Source organism: Mobula birostris, chromosome 5 (genome assembly GCF_030028105.1).
Source record: "Mobula birostris isolate sMobBir1 chromosome 5, sMobBir1.hap1, whole genome shotgun sequence".
In the NCBI taxonomy this organism is placed as follows: domain Eukaryota; kingdom Metazoa; phylum Chordata; class Chondrichthyes; order Myliobatiformes; family Myliobatidae; genus Mobula; species Mobula birostris.
This window is the reverse complement of record NC_092374.1, coordinates 203,892,043-203,914,056: the sequence shown is the minus strand read 5'-3', so window position 1 is coordinate 203,914,056 and position 22,014 is coordinate 203,892,043. Positions and strand designations below refer to the sequence as shown.

The 22,014-nt window shown below is 42.9% G+C and overlaps 1 protein-coding gene across 2 annotated transcripts; it reads left to right on the top strand.

Annotated features, from left to right (window-relative positions):
* The first annotated feature begins 990 nt into the window (after positions 1-990).
* LOC140198308 (zinc-binding protein A33-like) lies at positions 991-20,803 on the top strand. Of its 2 annotated transcripts, none has more exons than XM_072259379.1 (6): positions 991-1,467; positions 13,220-13,315; positions 13,572-13,805; positions 16,181-16,203; positions 16,305-16,420; positions 17,895-20,803. In XM_072259379.1, the coding sequence occupies exons 1-6, from the start codon at positions 1,102-1,104 to the stop codon at positions 18,446-18,448; spliced, it is 1,389 nt and encodes a 462-aa protein (XP_072115480.1). In that variant the 5' UTR covers positions 991-1,101; the 3' UTR covers positions 18,449-20,803. The 2 variants fall into 2 exon arrangements, with proteins under 2 accessions (XP_072115480.1, XP_072115481.1); XM_072259380.1 differs by lacking the exon at positions 991-1,467 and adding an exon at positions 1,602-2,903.
* The last annotated feature ends 1,211 nt before the right edge of the window (positions 20,804-22,014 follow it).

The following is a 22,014-nucleotide window of genomic DNA, read 5'->3' as shown; positions in this document are numbered from 1 at the left end:
CCATCATCCCACTCTTCCTGTTTCCCTGCCCACCTCCCACTGTGGTTCCATGCTCCAGGTTCCTGTCCCATCGGACTCCACTAGCTGCAGACCTGCGTCACCTCCACCTCTCACCTCCCAGCCTCTCTCCTCTCCCATTCTCCTGCCAACATTCCTCAACTGGATCCACCTCTCACCTCCCGGCCTCTCTCCTCTCCCATTCTCCTGTCAATTTTCCTCAGCTGGATCCACCTATCACCTCCCAGCCTCTCTCCTGTCCCATTCTCCTGTCAACATTCCTCAGCTGGATCCACCTATCACCACCCAGCCTCTCTCCTCTCCCATTCTCCTGTCAACATTCCTCAGCTGGATCCACCTCTCACCTCCCAGCCTCTCTCCTCTCCCATTCTCCTGTCAACATTCCTCAGCTGGATCCACCTATCACCTCCCAGCCGCTCTCCTCTCCCATTCTCCTGTCAATATTCCTCAGCTGGATCCACCTCTCACCTCCCAGCCTCTCTCCTCTCCCATTCTCCTGTCAACATTCCTCAGCTGGATCCACCTATCACTTCCGAGCTTTAGCTCCTCCACTTCCCCTCACCTCGTTATATTGGCACGTTTTGTCTAATCACTAACTGTAAAGGAAATCATTACTGTAAAGAAAATCTATCTCTCTCCTTACTGCAGGCTGTGTTTCCTCTGTTCCTGCTTTATGGAATTTGCTTTGCTCCCTGAGTCATAGAGATTCATAGATAGAGAGTGAAACAAGCCATTCGACCCACCTATTCTGTACTGAACCTGTGCCTAGCCCAATGATCTGCTCCCGAACCATGGCCCTCCCGTTCTTGTACTAATATAAACTTCTTTTAATTGCTGAATCGAGCGTGCATCCACCTCTTACACTGTATCACTTCCGCTTTTTTGCGTGTACAGCGTGGCCGAAGGTGCATGCGAGCTGGCGAAAAGTCCACCTGAAGAAATTACAGCACTGAGACGGTGTGTTGATTGGTGCTGTAGTTCCGGATAGTGCAAAGAAAACAGGAACAGAAAGTGAAAGCCAGCGTTTTTCGCTCTTCGGGCACCATTTTAGTTGGTCACTGTGAACTCAGAGAGTCCTTGGACATGGAAGATCACCTGTCTTGTGCTGTGTGTCATAATCTGTTTCAAGATCCTGTCTTAATCGACTGTGATCACAGCTTCTGCCGATCCTGTATTACTCAGTACTGGGAGAGCCCCGGCACAGCGGCCTGTCCCATATGCAGAAGAGAGACTTCCTCCAAAATTCTGAGGCCAAATCGCACCCTCGCCGGCATTGTAGAGTCATTTGCAAAACGAGAGACATCTCAGCAGGAATGCAGCCGCCACAAGGAGACCCTGACCCTGTTTTGTCAGACCGACAAGCAGCCCCTCTGTGTGCTCTGTCAGCATTCAAAGAATCATCGTGGCCACGAGCTGTTGGTGCTGGAAGAGGCCGTGCAGGAGTTCAAGGTGAGCAGACTGTGAAAATCAAAACATCCAAACGTGTCAATTTTATCTCCAGAGTCCGAACTTTAGATAATGTGTTTCTGTTTAAAGGCGTACAACGTTATTCGGAACGCAGAAAGATGAACAGGGTCCAGAACACACAAAGTGCTGTTGGAACTCAGAAAGTCAGGCAGCAACTCAAGGGGAATAAAGTGTTGACTGAGACCTTTAATCGGGACTAGAAACACAGGAGCAGAAGCCAGAATGGGACCGAAACATCGATTGTATTTCGCTCTGTAGATGGCGCTGGACCTGCTGAATTCCTCCATTTTTTTGTGTGTCGGAATTTTAACTAATTCGAGTTCAAATTGCAAGAGGTCCCTGAAACATTGATGTTTTCCAATCAACCCCTTGTAATTCTTTCTGCAATGTGTCCAATATTTAAAAAAATACAACTCATCCTATCTGGGTTGAGCCCAGCCACCCAGAAGGCTTCCGGTGAGCCAACACACACCATAAGATATAGGAGCAGAATTAGGCAATTTGACCCATCGAGTCTGCTCCACTGCTTCCTCATGACTGATACAATTTTCCTCTCATACCCAGTCTCCTGCCTTCTCCCATATCCCTTCATGCCCTGATCAATCAAGAATCTATCTGCCTTTGCCTCAAACATACTTTAAGAATGCCTCCATAGCTGCTTGTGGCAACGGATTCCATAGATTCACCACCCTGTGGCGAAAGAAATTCCTGCTCATCTCTGTTCTACAAGGACACCCCTCTATTCTGAGGCTGTGTCCTCTGGTCTTAGACTTTTCCAAAATAGGAAACATCCTCTCCACATCCATGTACTCTCTCTTCCCATCTGCCCTGGGGCAGAGATGTCCTTAGATGTGGAGCAGGCGGTCATCCCAGACAGACCGCATAGTCCACTGCCTCTATCCTGCACCATGGGAGATGAACCTTATTATCTAGGTCCACTGAGTTTGTATATTCTCAACTTGACCATGTGGGTTTCCTTCGAGTGCTCTGGTTTTCTCACTTGGTAGGTTAATTGTCCATTGTAAATTGTCCCATGATCAGGCTGGTGTTAACTAGGGGTCTCAAAGGGCCAGAAGGGCCCAATTCACTCCATATCTCTATAAAGTAAACAAAAAAATCTGTAAACACCCTCTGTCACCTTCTACTTACCAAGAGATACTGGGGAAATGTTCAGAGACCTTCCTACAGAGTCTGACCTTGGTTACACTGGTGAACACTGATGCAACAGTGGGGTGATGCTTCAGGTTAAACTGCTAGATGACCTACCAAAAACAGATTTTAGTCACACAAAGTACTCTGATGGAAAGCAAAACAATGATGGAAAAGATTCCACTCTGTCTGCGTTGTCTGGTGGTTGTTGCACAGTGGCCAGGAACATTCAAAGAATTCGTGCTTCTTCTACTTTCCTGCCAGTGCCGGTAAGGAATTTGTATGTTCTCCCTGTGACTGCGTGTGTTTCTTTTGGATGCTCCAGTTTCTTCCCACAATCCAAAGACATACGGGTTGGACTTAATTATAAATTGTCCCACGATTAGGCTACCAATAAATTGGGGGATTGGTGGGCAATGTGGCTCGAAGGGCCAGAAGGGTCTACCTACACTGAATCTCCATAAATTACTTCATTAATTAGTTAAATGGGCATGGAAACACATCATCCTTGACACCAAGTAGTGGCCTGACAAGAAGAGGATATGTATTCACTGGAGCAAAACTGGTAAATGATGACTAAACCTTCCCACAAAATGCTGGAGGAACTCAGCAGGCCAGGCAGCTTCAAGGAAAGGAGTATAGTGGACATTTCGGGCTGAAACTCTTTAGCACAATTATCCTGCCTTCAGTCCTCCAACGTTTTGCGTGTGTTGCTCGGATTTCCAGCATTTGCAGATTATCTCTTGTTTTTGACTAAACCTTCCCATCAATTGGCCCAATACCAGTTCAACCAGTTCAGCAAGTAGGCTCTATGTGACCCTTCCTTGGAATGTCATCTGCGTTTTAACAGTGTGCAATCTTACTGCTGTAATTTTCATGCTATGTAGGGTGATTACATTGACTCTTAATCTCCCTGAGCAACACAATCCCTTGTGTTTTCATCTCCCTAATGAAACCAACACAGTCTCGCACATTAAGCTTATGCATTCCACAAGAATTATTCTCTCAGTTGCTGGAATTCTGGACTCTTCCTGAACAAGTCTGGGAAACCTAGCATGCCAAACTTAAAAGAATAAAGATTCTTGAAGATTCTTGGCTCAGAATGTCGACTGTTTACTCTTTTGTGTAAATGCTGCCTGACCTGCTCAGTTCCTCCAGCAGTGTGTGTGTGTGTGTGTGTGTGTGTGTGTGTGTTGCTTTGGATTTCCAGCATCTGCAGATTTTCTCACGTTTGTGGTTCAAATAATTTTTTCAAACATTCATAACTGATGTGTCACTCATTCAATACAGTATGTAACTCCCTGTGAATAACCCAACCTCATATCATTAATGGTCTATTGTTCTGCAGAGTGGAGTTTGTATTCAGGTGCTAACAAATTCACACTGATCTGCAAAATTCTTTTCAGAATGATCTGAAACTCTTCCTTCACTGTGTTGAGTCCTGAAATGACCATGCATCGTATAGTCCGTACTAAGAATAAACTATTTAAAGATTTCAAATGATTTATAGAAATTCCCTTGATAATTGCAAAATCTGATTCTACTAATGAAGGCTTTGTGCACATGGTGTCTTGTACTTTGAACACCAAACACAAATCAGAAAATAATTAACAACCCAGGACATTTGCATGTGTTGAGTCAAGACTGATGCAGATACATACTGTATCAGTGAATCCATTTGTGAGGGTTCTGAGAGCTTCCCTCATGCAGAAGGCTCCCTGGTCAGGGATCTCACTGCACCAGATAGACTGAGGGAAATCAGTTGAATGCTTGGGGGGCAAACATCGATGTGATCTAGATGCATCTTAACATTTTCCTCAGCTCAGTAAACCACATGGACTTCCCATCCCAGATACACAACTCACCAAACTGCAGGTGTTTCAGCAATTGAACTACAATCTTGAGAAAGAATGTCCTACACATCCCACACTTGTTAACAAATTCCCCCAGTTCTCGTGAAATGTCCTTCTGATTGAAAGCTGTGAGTTGGCTGCTGGCTGTGTGCCTGGAGACCCGAGTTCTTTGGGTACAGAGCTCCGAAGAAGCGATGCAACAGGCTTTTAACACCATAAATCGGCGAGTTGTTTGTTATGTCTCCCCTCTCGCTGTGAAATGGGAAGACCTGTTTTTTCCCTAATTAGGGAGAGAGAGAGAGAGCCTGAGGTGTGTTGAATGACCAGGTGAGCAAGTAGTGTTTAGGGTACTGCAATTCTGTGTCTTTATTGATGCTTTGCTGCTGCTTTTTATATATACTTCATTTTCAATATTTTCAAAAAAAAATGAAATCAACAAGAACATACCAGCTCAGATATGTGTAAGAATGAAATAAGCAAAAAAAAGGGATATAACCTTAGAGGGATGCCTATTGTACAAAGTGCTCAAACATACTAAACATTAAATCTCAAAAGAGGGCTGTGAGAAATCAGCTGGGGGGAAATTGTTCATCCACCCCCAGCCTCGTCCATATAGGCAAGACATGGATCCCAGACAGCCGATTTTTTAAAAATTGAATTGGTTCTCAAGAACCTAAGTTTCTCCATCTGTATGACTGAGATCATGTCAGCCATCCATCTCCGAAAGGAATGGGGAGAGGGTGATTTCCATTCCCTCAAGGTAAGTCTTTTGGTGACGGTCATCCCCAGCATCAGAGACTGTTGTATGGCTGTAGAGAAACAAGTAGTAGATTGCAAGCAGCCAAAGATGGCGAGACCAGCTTCCAAGGGGAAGGATCTTTTATAGGCCTTTGAGTACCAGATAAGTACGTTGGACCAAAATCCACTCAGTAATGGGCAAAACCAAAAGTGTGTAACAACATGGCCTCCGTCCCTTGGGATCTACCACACGTTGGCGAGAGAGAAGGGTAAATCCTGTGCAATCTAAGTTTAGAGTAGTGGAGGTGGTGGACAAATTTAACTGGATCAGTTGGTGTCTGATGGTAACAGAGCAAACCTGTATCATAGACAAACTCTTCTCCCAGGCAGCTTCAGATAATTCAATGCCTAATTCCTCTCTCCAGGCATCTCTAATCTTCACAATAGATGCTACAGTGCAATTGTCAAACAAAAGTACAAACTTAGAAACGAGATGCTTGGAGTCACGAGGGTTCTTTTAAATATCAAAAAATATATGCTTCCCTGGAAGGATTTCAAAATTACAAATCTTAGATTGAATGTAGTGTCTAATTTGTACGTAATGAAAAAAGTGCGAATGAGGCAGCTCAAGTTTCTCTTTCAGCAGAGTAAATGTTGCAAACCGTCCCTCTATGCACAGGTCTTCAATAGAAACTAGACCCTTTCCCTCCAAGCATGGTAGGTTTTATCTGACCATGAGGGTAGTAAGGAGTGATTGAAACAGATTGGTGTTTGTAAAGAGGTCTCTGGTAGATTCAGAACACTCCTAATCTGATTTAGAATTCTGATGGAATTTTTCAAAATAAAACTCAAACATTTTGAAGTCCCAGGCTTTTCTAACTTGGAGAACAGCATGGCTGGCAAGGAGGGATTGACGACAGAGTTAGACTCCTTACATAGCCACAAGGGAGCCCCAGGGGCTAGGTTATGCAGAGCCACCTGTTGCCAAAATATTAAAGCCCCAGCATTGACAGCCCAATAATAGTGTCTGAATACAGGTAGTTCCAGCCCTCCTTCAGACTTGGGCTTTTGTAAATGAATTTTTGAAATCCTGTGATTCTTATAATTCCAGATATAAGACAAAATTATGGAGTCCAATTCTTTAAAGAAGGCTGATGTAAGAAAAATGGGGAGATTTTGACAAAAGTAGAGAAACCTAGGAAGGAAAACCATTTTAATTAAATTTATACAACCAATCATGGACAGGGGTATGGTTTTCCAACTTCTTATATTCTGTTTAAGTTTTGAAATAAACTCCACAAAGTTTAATTTAAACATTAATTTAAGATCTTTGGGGATTGCCAAGCCAAGATAAGTAAAGTGATCTTTAACTACTTTGCATGGGGCACTTTCCAAAAAACCCTGAGTGTAGACGTTGGAGAGGGACACAAAGTCACTTTTTGTCCAATTGATTTGAGTATCCCGATAGTCTGCCAAAAGAGGTGATTAAATCTATAAGAAGGGGGACTGACTTTTCTGAGTTTTGTAAGTACAGTATCACATCGTTGGCATATGAACTAATAACTGTTTCAATACCTCCCACCTTCAAACCCGCAATATTTGGGTGACTTCTTATTTTTAGGTCAAGGGGATCTACCGCAATGGCAAAAAGGGCCGGTGAGAGACGGCACCCCTGCTGAACCGAACGGTGTCAGGGAAGCAGAGTTGAATTGTCACCATTGGTTATAATAGAGCATATTGGGTTGGTGTATATCAGTTTTACCCAAGATACAAATGACTTGCCAAACCTGTACAAACCTGTACAGTGACTCAAACATGTAAGGCCACTCAATCTGGTCAAAAGCCTTCTGTGCATCAAGGGATAAAATTGCTGCCCACTAGCTTTCCCATGATCAGCATACATAGTATTAAGGAGGCATCTGACATTGGGAAAAGAGAACCTACCTGGGATAAATCCTGTCCGATCAGGATGAATGATAGTTGACAAATGCTTATTTAGTCGGTCAGCCAGCATTTTACTAATTACCTTTCTATTGAAATTCTGGAGTGCAATGGGCCTATAGCTGGCCGAGTCTGTTCCCTCTTTCCTTTTCTTTAAAATGAGGGAAATGTTAGCCTCGTACAATGTTCTAGGCAAGGCTTTATCTCTCTTAGAGCAAGATATCATTCTGAGGAGAAGTGGGGCAAGGATATCACAACATTTCTTATAAAATTCACAGCCAAATCCATTTGGCCCAGCAGCCTTGCCAGAAGGAAATGACTTAATGGCAGAAGTTATTTCTTCCAATGTGAAGTCAGAATTTAGGTCCTCCCTAGCAGCATCACTAAGTTTCGGCATTACAAGAGAATCAAAGAAGTCATTCAAATCAGATTGAGTGACATTGCATTTAGAAGTGTAGAGTTGACTGTAAAATTCTTTAAAACAGTCATTTAACTCCTTGGGGTTAGTTAACAGGGTACCCGTCCTCGATCTCATGCAATGAATTGACCTTAGGGCCTGGGCACTCCCGAGCTGCCGCGCCAGGAGCCCCTCAGGCTTTTCCCCCATTTCGAAATGCTTTTGTTTTAATTTTAAGAGGAGGCTATTTATTTCACTGCACAAGATACAATTGTACTTATATTTAAGCTTCATTATTTTATTATAATCTTCAGAGGATTTCGAAGCCTTGTATGTCACTTCGAGGGTTGGGAGAGTATTCTCAATCTCTAACAATCGCCCATCTCTCTCCCTATTAGCAGCGGATTCATATGAAATTATATACCCACGAATTACAACTTTTAATGTCTCCCAGAATATGGAATCTGACACCTCGCACTTATCATTAATTTCTATAAAATCTTTTAATCTGGTGGTGATATTATCTATAAACTTCTTATCAGCGAGTAGGGAGGGGTTAAAACGCCAGGAATAGATACGTTTGGAAAGGGAGGGATTTAGGGACATTGTCAAGGGGCTATGATCAGAAATTAATATATTATGATAATTTGTATTAGTAACAGGAGAAATTAAATGAGAGTCAACCAAAAAATAGTCTCTTCTACTATAAGATTTGTGAACATGAGAATAATAAGAATAGTCCTTGTCGGTGGGATGTTGAACTCGCCAGATACCTACTAAATTCCTAGATCTAATCAAATTATTTAGGACCTGCACTGACACGATATTTGAGGGCGAGCGGGAGGGCAATCTATCTAAATATGGATCGAGATAGCAATTCAAGTCACCGCCGATTATTATATTTGAATTACTGGCATCCGGAAGTAAATCAAAAACTTTCTTGAAACATGTTTGTCTTGTCTGTGTTCCGTAAATATTAAGGAAGGTTAGCGGAAACGAATTAATGGTGCCAGAGGTCATGATAAACCTGCCGAGAGGATCTGTGGTCGTGGAAGTGAGTTGAAATGGAATATTTTTCCTAAAGAGGATAGCCACTCCACGGGCATGAGAAGTAAATGGTGACTGGTAAACCTGCGATATCCAGCTAGACCTCAATCTGCGTTGCTCAGTTACTTTGATATGGGTTTCCTGTAGAAAATTCACATCTGCAGATAGAGATTTGAGATGTCTAAAAACTTTATCCCTCTTAACAACATGACCAAGCCCCTTAACATTCCACGAGACTATTGTAATATCTTTACCCCCCAGATGCGTTCTACCACATGGCCTCTGCATATGAGAATTAAAAAGAGATTGTTAGAGTTGAGCACAAACATAGTAAACAATGCAGAATAACTGGCAGCCTCAGAAAAACACAACATACACAAAAAACCATGTCTGAGCCATGAACAAAACCAACTCACACCCTAACCCACCCTGCTTCGTGTCTCCCTAAACCAGACACATAGTTCCCCATTTCCATCCCAAAAGGAGCTGCTGGGCAGGTAACTAACATTACACAATTATCACAAACTCCCTCTCCGAGAAAATTTATAACACAAACTATATAATACCATTAAACAAATGCTATTAGGGCTGGGGAGAGTTATTCAGTGTCCGCACCTGAAGCTGAACATTCATGACACCAACTCAACTTTAACCATTACAATAACAGACATATTTCGAAGATTCTCTGCAGTTAAATCCCAGTGCGGCAAAGAGCACTATAAAACTACATATAACAAGCAGGTCCCTCCCCTTATCCCAACATGCAAACCGGCACAACTATAAGCTGAATAAACAGTGTCAATACATCTACCCCTTTTGCGTGCGTTATTCCTTTCCAATAATCGTGTTGCTTCCATAGGGTCATCGTATACTATAGCCGCTCTTCCATCTTGATGATAAATATTGAGTCTAGCCGGATACCGCAGGCTGTGCTTGATTCCTCCATCACGCAGAGTTTGCAGTACATCACGAAAGGCACGACGTTGAGTCATCACCTCTTTAGTATAGTCCGGGAGAAATTCAGAGTCCAGCAGAGGAGGACAAAGGGCTTAATTAGGAAAGGGAAAAAAGATTATGAGAGAAAGCTGACAGAGAACATAAAAACTGACTGTAAAAGCTTTTATAGATATGTGAAAAGAAAAAGATTGGTTAAGACAAATGTAGGTCCCTTACAGTCAGAAACAGGTGAATTGATCATGGGGAACAAGGACATGGCAGAACAATTGAATAACTACTTTGGTTCTCTCTTCACTAGGGAGGACATAAATAATCTTCTGGAAATAGTAGGAGACTGAGGGTCTAGAGAGATGGAGGAGCTGAGGGAAATACATGTTAGTAGGGAAGTGGTATTAGGTAAATTGAAGGGATTAAAGGCAGATAAATCGCCAGGGCCTGATGGTCTGCATCCCAGAGTGCTTAAGGAAGTCGCCCAAGAAATAGTGGATGCATTAATGATAATTTTTCAAAACTCTTTAGAGTCTGGATTAGTTCCTGCGGATTGGAGGATGGCTAATGTAACCCCGCTTTTAAAAAAGGAGTGAGAGAGAAACCGGGGAATTGTAGACCGGTAAGCCTGACATCGGTGGTGGGAAAAATGCTAGAGTCAGTTATCAAAGATGTGATAACAGCACATTTGGAAAGCGGTGAAATCATTGGACAAAGTCAGCATGGATTTGTGAAAGGAAAATCATGTCTGACGAACCTCATAGAATTTTTTGAGGATGTAACTAGTAGATTGGATAGGGGAGAACCAGTGGATGTGGTATATTTGGATTTTCAAAAGGCTTTTGACAAGGTCCCACACAGGAGATTAGTGTGTAAACTTAAAGCACACGGTATTGAGGGTATGGTATTGATGTGGATAGAGAATTGGTTAGCAGACAGGAAGCAAAGAGTGGGAATAAACGGGACCTTTTCAGAATGGCAGGCAGTGACTAGTGAGGTACCGCAAGGCTCAGTGCTGGGACCCCAGTTGTTTATAATATATATTAATGACTTAAACGAGGGAATTAAATGCAGCATCTCCAAGTTTGTGGATGACATGAAGCTGGGCAGCAGTGTTAACTGTGAGGAGGATGCTAAGAGGATGCAGGGTGACTTGGATAGGTTAGGTGAGTGGGCAAATTCATGGCAGATGCAATTTAATGTGGATAAATGTGAGATTATCCAGTTTGGTGGCAAGAACAGGAAAACAGATTATTATCTGAATGGTGGCCAATTAGGAAAAGGGGAGGTGCAATGAGACCTGGGTGTCATTGTACACCAGTCATTGAAAGCGGGCATGCAGGTACAGCAGGCGGTGAAAAAGGTGAATGGTATGCTCGCATTTATAGCGAGAGGATTCGAGTACATGCGCAGGGAGGTACAATTGCAGTTGTACAAGGTCTTGGTGAGACCACACCTGGAGTATTGTGTGCAGTTTTGGTCCCCTAATCTGAGGAAAGACACTCTTGCCATAGAGGGAGTACAAAGAAGGTTCACCAGATTGATTCCTGGGATGGCAGGACTTTCATATGATGAAAGACTGGATCGACTAGGCTTATACTCATTGGAATTTAGAAGATTGAGGGGGGATCTGATTGAAACGTATAAAATCCTAATGGGATTGGACAGGCTAGATGCAGGAAGATTGTTCCCCATGTTGCGGAAGTCCAGAATGAGGGGTCACAGTTTGTGGATAAAGGGGAAGCCTTTTAGGACTGAGATGAGGAAAAACTTCTTCACACAGAGATTGGTGAATCTGTGGAATCCTCTGCCACAGGAAACAGTTGAGGCCAGTTCATTGGCTATATTTAAGAGGGAGTTAGATATGGCCCTTGTGGCTAAAGGGATCAGGGGGTATGGAGAGAAGGCAGGTACAGGGTTCTCAGTTGGATGATCAGCCATGATCATACTGAATGGCGGTTCAGGCTCGAAGGGCCGAATGGCCTACTCCTGCACCTATTTTCTATGTTTCTATCAAGACCTTGTTTCCCTTGTACCCCACGGGTCGTAGTCTGCTGCAGCGCAGGATCAGCTCTTTCACTTGAAAGTGATGGATACGTGCCAAGATGGTGCGCGGCTTAGCGCAATCAGCCGGATTCAGCTGGAGAGAGCAATGTGCACAATCGACTTTAACCTGGTTCGAGAAATGTTCTTCCCCAAGCAACTTGGGAATTAGTCTGGAAACAAATTCAGGATGTATATTGTAAACCTAATCTAATCTAAACACATTTCTCTGACATTAAATGTACCCATTGAAATGTCCTTCTGTTAGAAAGATAGGCAGGCAGATAGATAGATTGTTAGGTGCAAACATAGAATCACATGAAATCATTGAAACAGACTTACTGGGTCATAAACTCAGAGACTGAGTATTTCCAACATCTACAGTCCATTTCAGATTTCCAGCTTCGTTTTTTTTTAATCCTCTTTTTGAATCAGGAGGAGGCATATATCAGATCCCACCCTCATGACACCAGCTTATAGGATCAGAGGTGATTGTACTGTTGTCTCAATCCAATTCCTGTCATCCCCAGGAACCCTTCATCCTTTTGCTTCACAAGAAGATACCTCCACATTCAGGGCCATTTTCACTGGAAGGGAGTTCCAACCATTTATGACCTTCCAAGAGAATGAAAAATAATCTTTCAGGAGTGGCTAATGCCTTATTTTTGAATATGACCCTAAATTCAAGATTCTGTCGCAGGAATAGACATCTCCACATCCATTCTATCATTACCCTTCAGGATCTTGTATCTGTCAGTCATGTGTGGTACAGTGGTACAGGAGCTGTAGTTCCAGAGACCCATTTACTGTCTGTGTGGAGTTTCACATTCTGTCTGTGACGCTGGGAGTTTCCACCAGGTGCTCCAGTTTCTTTCCACATCACAAAGATATGCAGGATATTGGTTTAATTGGCCACTGTAAATTGTTTGTGGTGTGTAGCTGAGGATAAGGCTGGTTGGGTGGAATGCGAGGGCAATAAGGTGGGATTAGTACAGCTCGGAAGTGATGAAGCACCTATGTCCACGTTGAGACCCGAAATCTGATCAATTTCTTATGGGACAATCCACTAATTCCACATATTATTTCCATTAACTGAATTGATTCTAATGTATTAATATCCATCAATAATCTTATTTTAAAACATTACAATTAAATAACATTCTATATGGAGAGAGTTCAGGGTTATAATCTCTGGACTTAAATTCCAAATAAATAATCTTGAACGCCACATAGAGAAGGTAAAGCCTGACACAGCCATGGTCTAATGATGATATCTTACAGCCCAGCTGATCCCCATCATAATCCTATTGCTGGTCGTGCCTTTCACTATCGGGCACCTAAACTCTGTCATTGCATTTCTGTCGTTCTTCCTGTAAGCGCATCCTTAAAAACTCTTCCCAATGTTTTGTTCACAGATATTATTAATTCCGTGGTTGAAATATTAGAAGAGATACTTTCACTCTATTGTGCTCATACTTCTCACTTTGAATGAAATACTTATACTGCTTTATTCAAGAGAATGAAACCTTTCTGAGAATCTCTGTTAATTAAACAAAATAAAGTATTTAGTTTTCAGACCACCAGAGACACAAAATTGTAAAAGTAAACTGATCTCTTGCAGGAAGAACTGAAAACCTCACTGAAGCCAATCCTGGACAAAAAGGAGGAATGTGCTGCTGTAAGAAGTGATTATGAGAAAACATTAAAGCATATTCAGGTACATAATAATATCACATTGTTTCAGAAGCTACAATCACATTTTGTGTTCCTTTGAAACTCAAACTGCGAGTGAATGATTCAGTCAACATCCTGTACTGGTAAATCCTGAGAAAACTAATATGCATCCCCCTTAACCTTAGTTAGAGCCTCCTCTTCAGACTAAGTTGTTGCCTGGCTCCCAGTAGTGAGATGTCACTGATTCTGATAACAACACAATGTCTGTCAGTGCTCAGACTCTCTCTTATTTTCCAAAGGACCAGGGAGAAATGGCAGAGAAACAGATTAAAGCAGAGTTCGAAACACTGCATCAGTTTCTCTGTGACCAAGAAAGGATCGCGCTGGAAGATCTCAAACTGGAGAGAGAGAGAAACTGTCTGGAGATGAAGGGAAAGATCGAGGATGCAACAGAAGTCATCTCATCACTTTCAGACACCATTCAGGACATTGAAGAAAGGCTGAAGGAAGAGGACAGCATTAAATTTTTAACAGTAACTCTACCTGATTTTATTCTCTCCATCCCTTTTGTTAACACTGCTATTAAGATCAAACAGTTTGCCATTCAACGGTAAACTATTAAACTCTAATAGTTTGGAGTCAGGCCTTTCCTCTCATCAGGCCCACAGCGATGTTTACAAGCATTACCAGCCCCTGACACCCATTACTATATGATCCAGCTTCATTCTCACCTCAAAACTTCACAGTTTGAAAACCCTCTCTTACTCTGTATCTGTTTCAAACTTGACTACCCATTCTTTTACTTCAGCTAATTATCTGAATTTGACCAAGTGACCCCTTCCCTTTGAGTCCTCTGCTTCACCATATAGTCAGCTAATACATATTGTGGATTCACCATGTTTGGTGAAATAATGAGATGAGATGATAATAAATAGACGTTATGGTAATGTAAGCGGGATGGTGGGTGGTAGCTTGGTGCCAGATGAAAGTTAATGCTGAGAAAGAGGACATGTTGGACTTCACCAGGAAGAGGAAACTGTACCACTAGAAATCACAGTGCTAAATTTGGTACACCAAGAAAGCCATCTGAAAATACATCCCCATTGGTCACTAATATAAAATGCACTAACCCCTGTAATATTCACATTTATTACCAAAATAGGTAGATGTCACCTTATACTACCTTGAGATTGATTTGTGCCATTTGGTTCACTAATTCTGGTGCCCAGTAGCATAAGTATTCCTCCGAGTTCCAAAATCTCGACCCTGCTTGTTGCTGTGAAATTATGGCAATGTGAAGAACGTAGAACAGAAGCGCACAGGAACAACCCTTTGACCCATGATGTTTTTGCTGAACATGATCCCTTATTAATCTGAACCCCTCCTGCATGTACATGGTCCACACCCCTCCTGTTTATTCATGTCGATCTAAAAGTCTGTAAGCCACCATTATCTACTTCCAGCAGCACCCCTTGCAGCAAATTCCAGGCATTCACCACTCTCTGTGTGAAACCTTTGCCCAGTATATCTCCTTTAAACTTTCCATTACTACCTGAAGTCTTGTCCTCTCCTATTTTAAATTTCTAGCCTGGGTAAATGATTCTCTCTACATTATATACATTATGTCAATTGCTTGTTTACTTCCATAGATGCTGCATGATCTGTTGAGTTTCTCCAACATCTTGTGTGTGTGTCTTCACATTAACCATGCCTCTCATAATTTTGTTTACTTCTTTCAGGTCTTCCCTCAGCCTCCGGTGCTCCAGATAGAAAAAAAAAACAAGAATGGCAACCTCTCCTTACAGCTCATACCCCCTAATCCAGGCAACATCCTGATGAACATCACATGCATCCTTTCCAATTTCTGTGCATCATTCCTGTAATGGGTGTCAAGAATAGCACATGATTTATCAAGTTAACTTCATTCAGAAACAACAACAACATTCTCAATCACGGCACATTTACAGTGAAACTCCAGTGACCACTACCCAGTCTCTCCCTACTCACTGGTCTCAGACCGGGAGTTTGACCATAACTGTGCAGTGTGGGAGAATGTTCTGACTGTTCTGAGCATCAGCAGTAAATCCAAGAGGGAACAGAGGACAAATGTCTTCTGACTGAGCCAGATTTCTGCTCTAACCACCCTGTGATGCCTCCGGTTTTTAATCCTGTCAGTTCTGATGTGCAGTGAGCGCGTACTATTCCTCGTGTTGTGGGATATCACAGAATCAGAATCAGAATCCGGTTTAGTATCACTGGCATTTGTCATTAAAAATGTGTTGCTTGCAGCAGCAGTGCATTCTAATACAATGTTTAAAAATTAGAGATATATGAAAAATAAATAATTAGTGAAAAGGAGAGGCAAAAAAGAAAAAAAATAGTGAGATAGTGTAAATGGGTTCAGTGTCCATTCAGAACTCTGGTGTCAGAAGGGAAGAAGCTGTTCCTAAAACGATGTGTGTGTGTCTTCAGTCTCCTGTACCTCCTCCTTGATGGCCGCAGTGAGAAGAGGTGATGTGGATCCTTTATGACAGATGAGGTCTCACTTTTTGAAGATCTCCTCGATGCTGGAGAGGCTGGTGCCCATGATGGGGCTGGCTGGGTTTGCAACATTCTGCATATTTTTCTGATCCTGTGCAGTAACCCCTCTATACCAGATGGTGATGCAACCAGTTAAGATGGTTGTATTTTTGTACTTTTGTAGAAATTTGTGAGTCTTTGGTGACAAACCAAATCTCCTCCAACTCCTAATGAAATGTAGTCACAAACATGCCTTGTTTGTAAATGCATCACCATATTGGACCCAGGATAGAATCTTAGAGATGTTGTCTCCCAGGAACATTCTGATTACTTTGTGATTGAAATCTTATCTCTACATAAATATTAATACTTGTTTTTTATTCCACAGAAATTTCCAGAAACTCAGAAAAGGTATAACTTACTTCCTGTGTTGCTATGAGTTGAAATTTCTATTTCTAACTTGGTTTAACTCCCAGGCAATGGATTGCTACTGACATTGTCATCTCTTCCAGAGCAAAGCGACCTGTGCCAGAGCTGCTGAAGGTTTACCCTTTAATAAATGTGGGGAAGCATGTTGGCTCCCTGCAGTACAGAGTGTGGAAGAAGATGCTGACCGTCATCAATGCAGGTGGGGTGGAGACTTTGTGATGCAGCTCTTAAACCTCTCATTGATTTGATTTCAATTGATATTTTTGCCAATTTACAGCATTACTTCACTTGTAGCTTTTACCAAATAAATACCCCAGGCCAGAAATCTCATTGAAGCATCAGGGAGCAGATGTGGGAAACGCTGACCTCGTGATGTCTGTTGGCCTGGTGGCAGTCTGTCGAATGTTGGTTATTTGCACATGGCTTGTCCATGCCTGTGTTATTTCCTGTTGGCAGTGCAGACTTTGTAGGTGGGATGGATTGATAAGAAATGTGATGGTCAGGAGGCAGAGACTTCACTTGAGAATGACTGACATTCTGCATCTATCTCTGCCCAGTTCTAGTCATCCTCGACCCCAGTGATCATTTCAAAGGAGGAATGAAAGGATTCTTGAGAAGTTTCAGATAAAAGTTAGTCTGAGCGGTATGTGTGTCACTGCATGTTCCAAGACTCAGGACAAACACAAGAAACTAGTCTCTGGTCTCTTGTGCTTTCAGTTTCTGTGATTTACACCTCCCCTACCATCTCCACCGCCATGCACCAACATTTGCCATTTGCAGTCATTTGGCATTAAAGAGGCTGTGTCTGTTGCTTCTTCAACTGTGCCTGTTTCCACCTATACCACACCTTCTGACTTCCCTGATGTCTGTACAAGGCAAACCCTCATTGCGGTTAAATGAGGAAAACTTTTCCTTCCCCAAATTAGCCCCACCACTGTACGGAAGGGGGGTTCCCTCTCACCAGGGCTGATGACCAAGGTGGTTTCTTTACCAAGGAATAGAGTGCAGTTCCACAGAACGTTCTGAGAGCATCTCCAGTTAGTTTTGGGGAAATGAGAATTTGGAAAAGACTCTTTAATGGAATGCAGTCGGCTGTGAGGTGTGATGTCAAAGGGGCCTCACATCTTTTACAATCTATATGAATGATTTGTTGCGACAGTGGGATGCAAAGTATCCAAGTCTGCTGATGAAACAGACTGAATTCCCGTTGTGGGCTGTGAGAAAGATACAGAGGGATGTCAGGATGACGGACAGTTGACATTGCAGGTCTGGAGCTTTCATCAGGACAGAGGGACAGAGGGAATGGAGGGTGGTGACCAGTGTTGAGAGATGTGAGGAAGGGCTGGATCAGGAGGTATCAATGCCACTGGGAGTGAATGTGTACAGCTGTCCTTTGAGCACTCTCCAACTCAGACACGGCCTTTCCGTGTTGCACATGACCTCACACAGAGCCTCTGGTCTTTCCGCACACGCTCTCTGCCTTTCACTCTCACCCAGCTGCATCTGGTAGGAACGTGCTCTCCTTTACCTGTTGTGCAGGTGGGGAGCAGTCCGGTCATCGGTCTGTCTCTGTGTTTAGATCTCTGGATCCCTACTGATTCCACAGCCGCCAATGTACTGTCGGGAGGGTGGTGAGTGAGATTGACTGACATTCTGTGTCCATCTGTTCCCAGCTCCGGTCATCCTTGACCCCAACACAGCCAGTCCGTATCTTCTGCTGTCCGATGATCTGAGAACCGTGAGGTACACCGGGAAACAGAGGGATCTTCCCAACAACCCACAGAGATTTGATTTCTGTGTGAATGTCCTGGGATCCGAAGGATTCACGTCAGGAATACATTCCTGGGAGGTGGACGTGGGGAATAAGACTAACTGGGACATTGGCATAGCCAAGGATTCCATCATCAGGAAGGGGCAAATCTCCCTGTCTCCGGATAATGGATATTGGACAGTGATGCTGAGAAATGGGACAGAGTACTCGGCCTGTACTCAGACAGTGAAATGCCTAGAGCTGAGTGTTCACCCGAGAAAGATCCGGATCTACCTGGATTATGAGGGAGGAAAAGTGTCCTTTCATGATGTGGATAACCTGACCCACATCTACACTTTCAATGGTACATTAACTGGGAAACTATACCCTTTCTTCTCTCCATCTAATGATAGTGACGGCAAGAATTCTGACCCACTGGTAATTTGTTACCGCAGAGTAACAATCCAGGAGGATTAAGATCCAACCTGGGAATAAAACAGCAGCCAACATCGGGTACAACATTCCCAGACCTTGTATCGATAGGGAGCCCTCACAGGACGCACAAAGAGAATCAGAAATCTGCAATGAGTAGCCGGTAATCTGTCCCAGGACTCAGCGGGACAGTGTGGAGACCTGGCAGTGGTGCAGGTTCTGGGAATCCTCACTGACATCAACAGGGAGAGTCTGGAAAACCAGGAGCAGAAATCCCAGTTGTATTCCATAGTCTGCACCTACCATTGGATTATTTGTTCATATGCTAACCACAGAAACACAGTTGGTGATTCGAGACCATCCAGCCCCCGGTTGACATTAAAATGAATGCAACATACTCCTGCAGATTATATCTTTGGGATTCACAACAATTGTCTAAGTGGAACTGAAGCAGGGGGACTGCAGGGTTATCAGGAATGTTGAGGGTGTTTATACTCTTTTTCAAAAGACATGAATGATGAGGTGACATCATTCTGTGCTACAAGGTTCCCTGAACAATGAATTACATTTTTTGAAGCATCTAGGGGGTTGGTCGGCCCAGCAAGACCATGCCAGCTCTCTGCAGGAGTGAAGAAGTCAGTCCTGTTCCCTGGATGTTTCTCGGTGATCCTGAATTTTTCTACGCTTTCATGCAGTCACATTTCACTCTTTAAAATCTGCGGCAGTCTCAGTTCCTGGCCCACTTTAGGCAGCCAACTCCATATCTCAGGTATAGGCTGCATGAGAAATCCTTTCTGTGTGTCTTCTATTGAAATGAATCAAATTGACGTTATTACTTACATCCTTCATATATTTGAGGAGTAAAAATCTCTACGTTATGTCTCCATCTGAATGTGCAATGTTCAATTTATAGTAATTTATAATAAATATTATGTACAACAGGATACTCACAAATCTGAAGGTTCAACATTTCAGAGAACAGGAATGAATCTTCCATCACAGCAGCTTTAACTGGTGCAGTTTCACCACAAAGACAATCACCGCAACACTGGTCTGTGATGGAGGCTGTCATCAGAGCAGAGTCAATGTGTTGGAACTTCTCCCAAATAACTGTCCAATTCTGTAAGATCATTTGGATCTTGTCGGGTCTTTCCTGTCTGTTCCCCATAACAACGTGGATCAAAATTCATCCAATGCAACCCTGTGTGCATTAAAACATGGAGTCTATCACAGAAAAAGGCCCTTTGGCTCACAATGCCCTTGCCATCCGAGACGTCAAATTAAACTCCACGTCTGCCTGTATTCTCCAATCCTATATCTTTCCTCCTCTCTCTCTCTCTCCATTCATTTGACCCTCCATTCCTCTATCCCTCTGTTTCTCATTCTCTCAATTCCTCTGTCCTTCCATTCCTCTATCTCTCCTTACTCTGATCCTCAGTTCCCATGTCTGTTCTAAACCTCCATTCATCTGATCCTCTCTTCATCTATCCATTAACTTCTCTATCCCTCCATTCCTCTATCCTCCCATTCATTCATCTGACCCTCCATTTGTCTGATCTTCTGTCCTCTATGTATCTGTTCCTCTGTCTCTCTAATCTATCCTTCCATTCTTCTGACACCCCTTTCCCCTACCCCTGAATCCCTCCATCCCATTATCTCTCTATTCCTCCATCTCTCCATTCCTCAATCTCTCTGTTCCTTGCCTATTCAGGATCTTGCCAAAATGTGTCTTAAACCTTGATGCGTCATCTGTGTCCACTACATCCCCTGGCATGTTCCAATGACTTGACCCCCTTAGACCTGTTCATAAGAGGATTCCAATGTCTCACATGACCCTCTGTGAGATGTAACCCCAATTCACCTCTGACATAAATAGGCAATTCCTGATCATGAAACTACAACCCCCCGGTTTCCGATTGCTCTCGAGAGACAACGTTTACCCAGCATCTCCTCTTTTTTAGGTTCTGCAGAATCTTATATATTTCAGAAATGTCATCTCCCGCTTTTATAATCCCAAAAAGTATCAGCGTACATAGCTCGACAATTCCCCATAAGGTATCACTCCATCCTAGGAAACAACCCAGAGGCCTTCCTTTGCATTATCCACTTCTCTGCTCTTTTATTTAACACTCTTTGAATAGCAAGCACATCCTTATGCATCCTGTTTGTTGGATCCAAACAAAATGCTCCAAATATTTTACAAAATGTGATTTATTTTCATATTTTATATTGTGGGAATTGTGAAAAATCTTCTGCTAGCATCATCCACACACAAAATAAAACCACATTATGTTGTAATATATGATTTATTATCTTTATTCTGGGAATCTTGAACTATTTGATTAAGTTCCTGACACTTTGTGTATACCTTTCACTAGAGTGTTGCAATAAAACTTACAGTGATTACATCCTTGTTTTGTGTGGTTTTTTCCTACTCAACAGGCCTGCGATTCAGATTATGTTTGGGGACACGAGACATTATTTGGCTCAGGTTCTATATGTTCAACAGTTCAAACATTCATTTATTATCAAAGCATATATCCATATACAACTCTGAAATTTGTATTCTCCAGCTAGCCACCAAACAAAGAAAGAACAGAGATGTTATTCAGAGAGAAACATCAAACCCACCCCTTGTACAAAAAAAAGAACAGCATTAACCCCCGAAAACCCCCTGCTCCATACAAAACCGAGCAGGAACATCAACCCCCAAAAGACAACCACACCCCTGCACAAAAAAACTAATAGAACATCAACCCACAAACACCCACCCCTCACGCAACAAAATTAAAAGGAACAGGTAATAAAAACACAGATAAAACCCATAAGACTGAAAAAGTCCACAGTTCGGAAACGTAATGGTCCAATCCATAAACACAGAACCACGATACTATCCTCATCGAGAGAGAGGGACACCACACGAGGCAGAGACCCTACCTGCCTACCACAGCGATAGGCCACTCACAGACTCCTTCTCCAGCAGTGATCAAAAGGCAGGCAGTCAGCACCGAAACTCTCACTTCCTCACCCTCCACATTTGCCTCGGTGTCTCAATCTTCCTCAACGCTTTAATCGGTGACTAATGTACACTTTGAATGGCAAAATGGAGTCGAAGTTGAACAGTTCTACAAAACTGACTCCGATATATTCAAAGTTGTGATGGTGTCAGTTCATGTGATTTTTATTATAGAATTATAGAGAAGTACAGCGCAGAAACAAGCCCTTCGACCCATCTAGTACCTGGTGAAACAATTTAAACTACTTTTACCCATTGACCGGCACCGGGACCATGGCCGTCCATTCCCCAATCATCCACCACCCTATCCCAACTTCACTTAAACTCTCAGTAAGACCAGCGGACACTGCCTCAGAACTGATGGACATTCTTTTAGAATGGAGATGAGGAGGAATTTCTTTAACCAGGGCGTGGCAAATCTGTTGAACTCTTTGCCACAGGCAACTGTGGAGGCCGAATCTTTATGTGCATTTAAGTCAAAAGCTCATAGATTCTTGATTGGTCAGGACATGAATGGGTACGGGGAGAAGGGAGGAGATCAGGGCTGAGAGGGAAATTGGATCAGCCATGATGAAATGGTGGAGCAGACTCAATG

Coding starts and splice junctions, on each gene's coding strand:
- LOC140198308 (XM_072259379.1), top strand. CDS start 1,102: ATGGAAGATCACCTGTCTTGTGCTGTGTGTCATAATCTGTTTCAAGAT. Junction 13,316..13,571: donor AAACATTAAAGCATATTCAG/GTACATAATAAT, acceptor TATTTTCCAAAG/GACCAGGGAGAAATGGCAGA. Junction 16,204..16,304: donor TTTCCAGAAACTCAGAAAAG/GTATAACTTACT, acceptor CATCTCTTCCAG/AGCAAAGCGACCTGTGCCAG.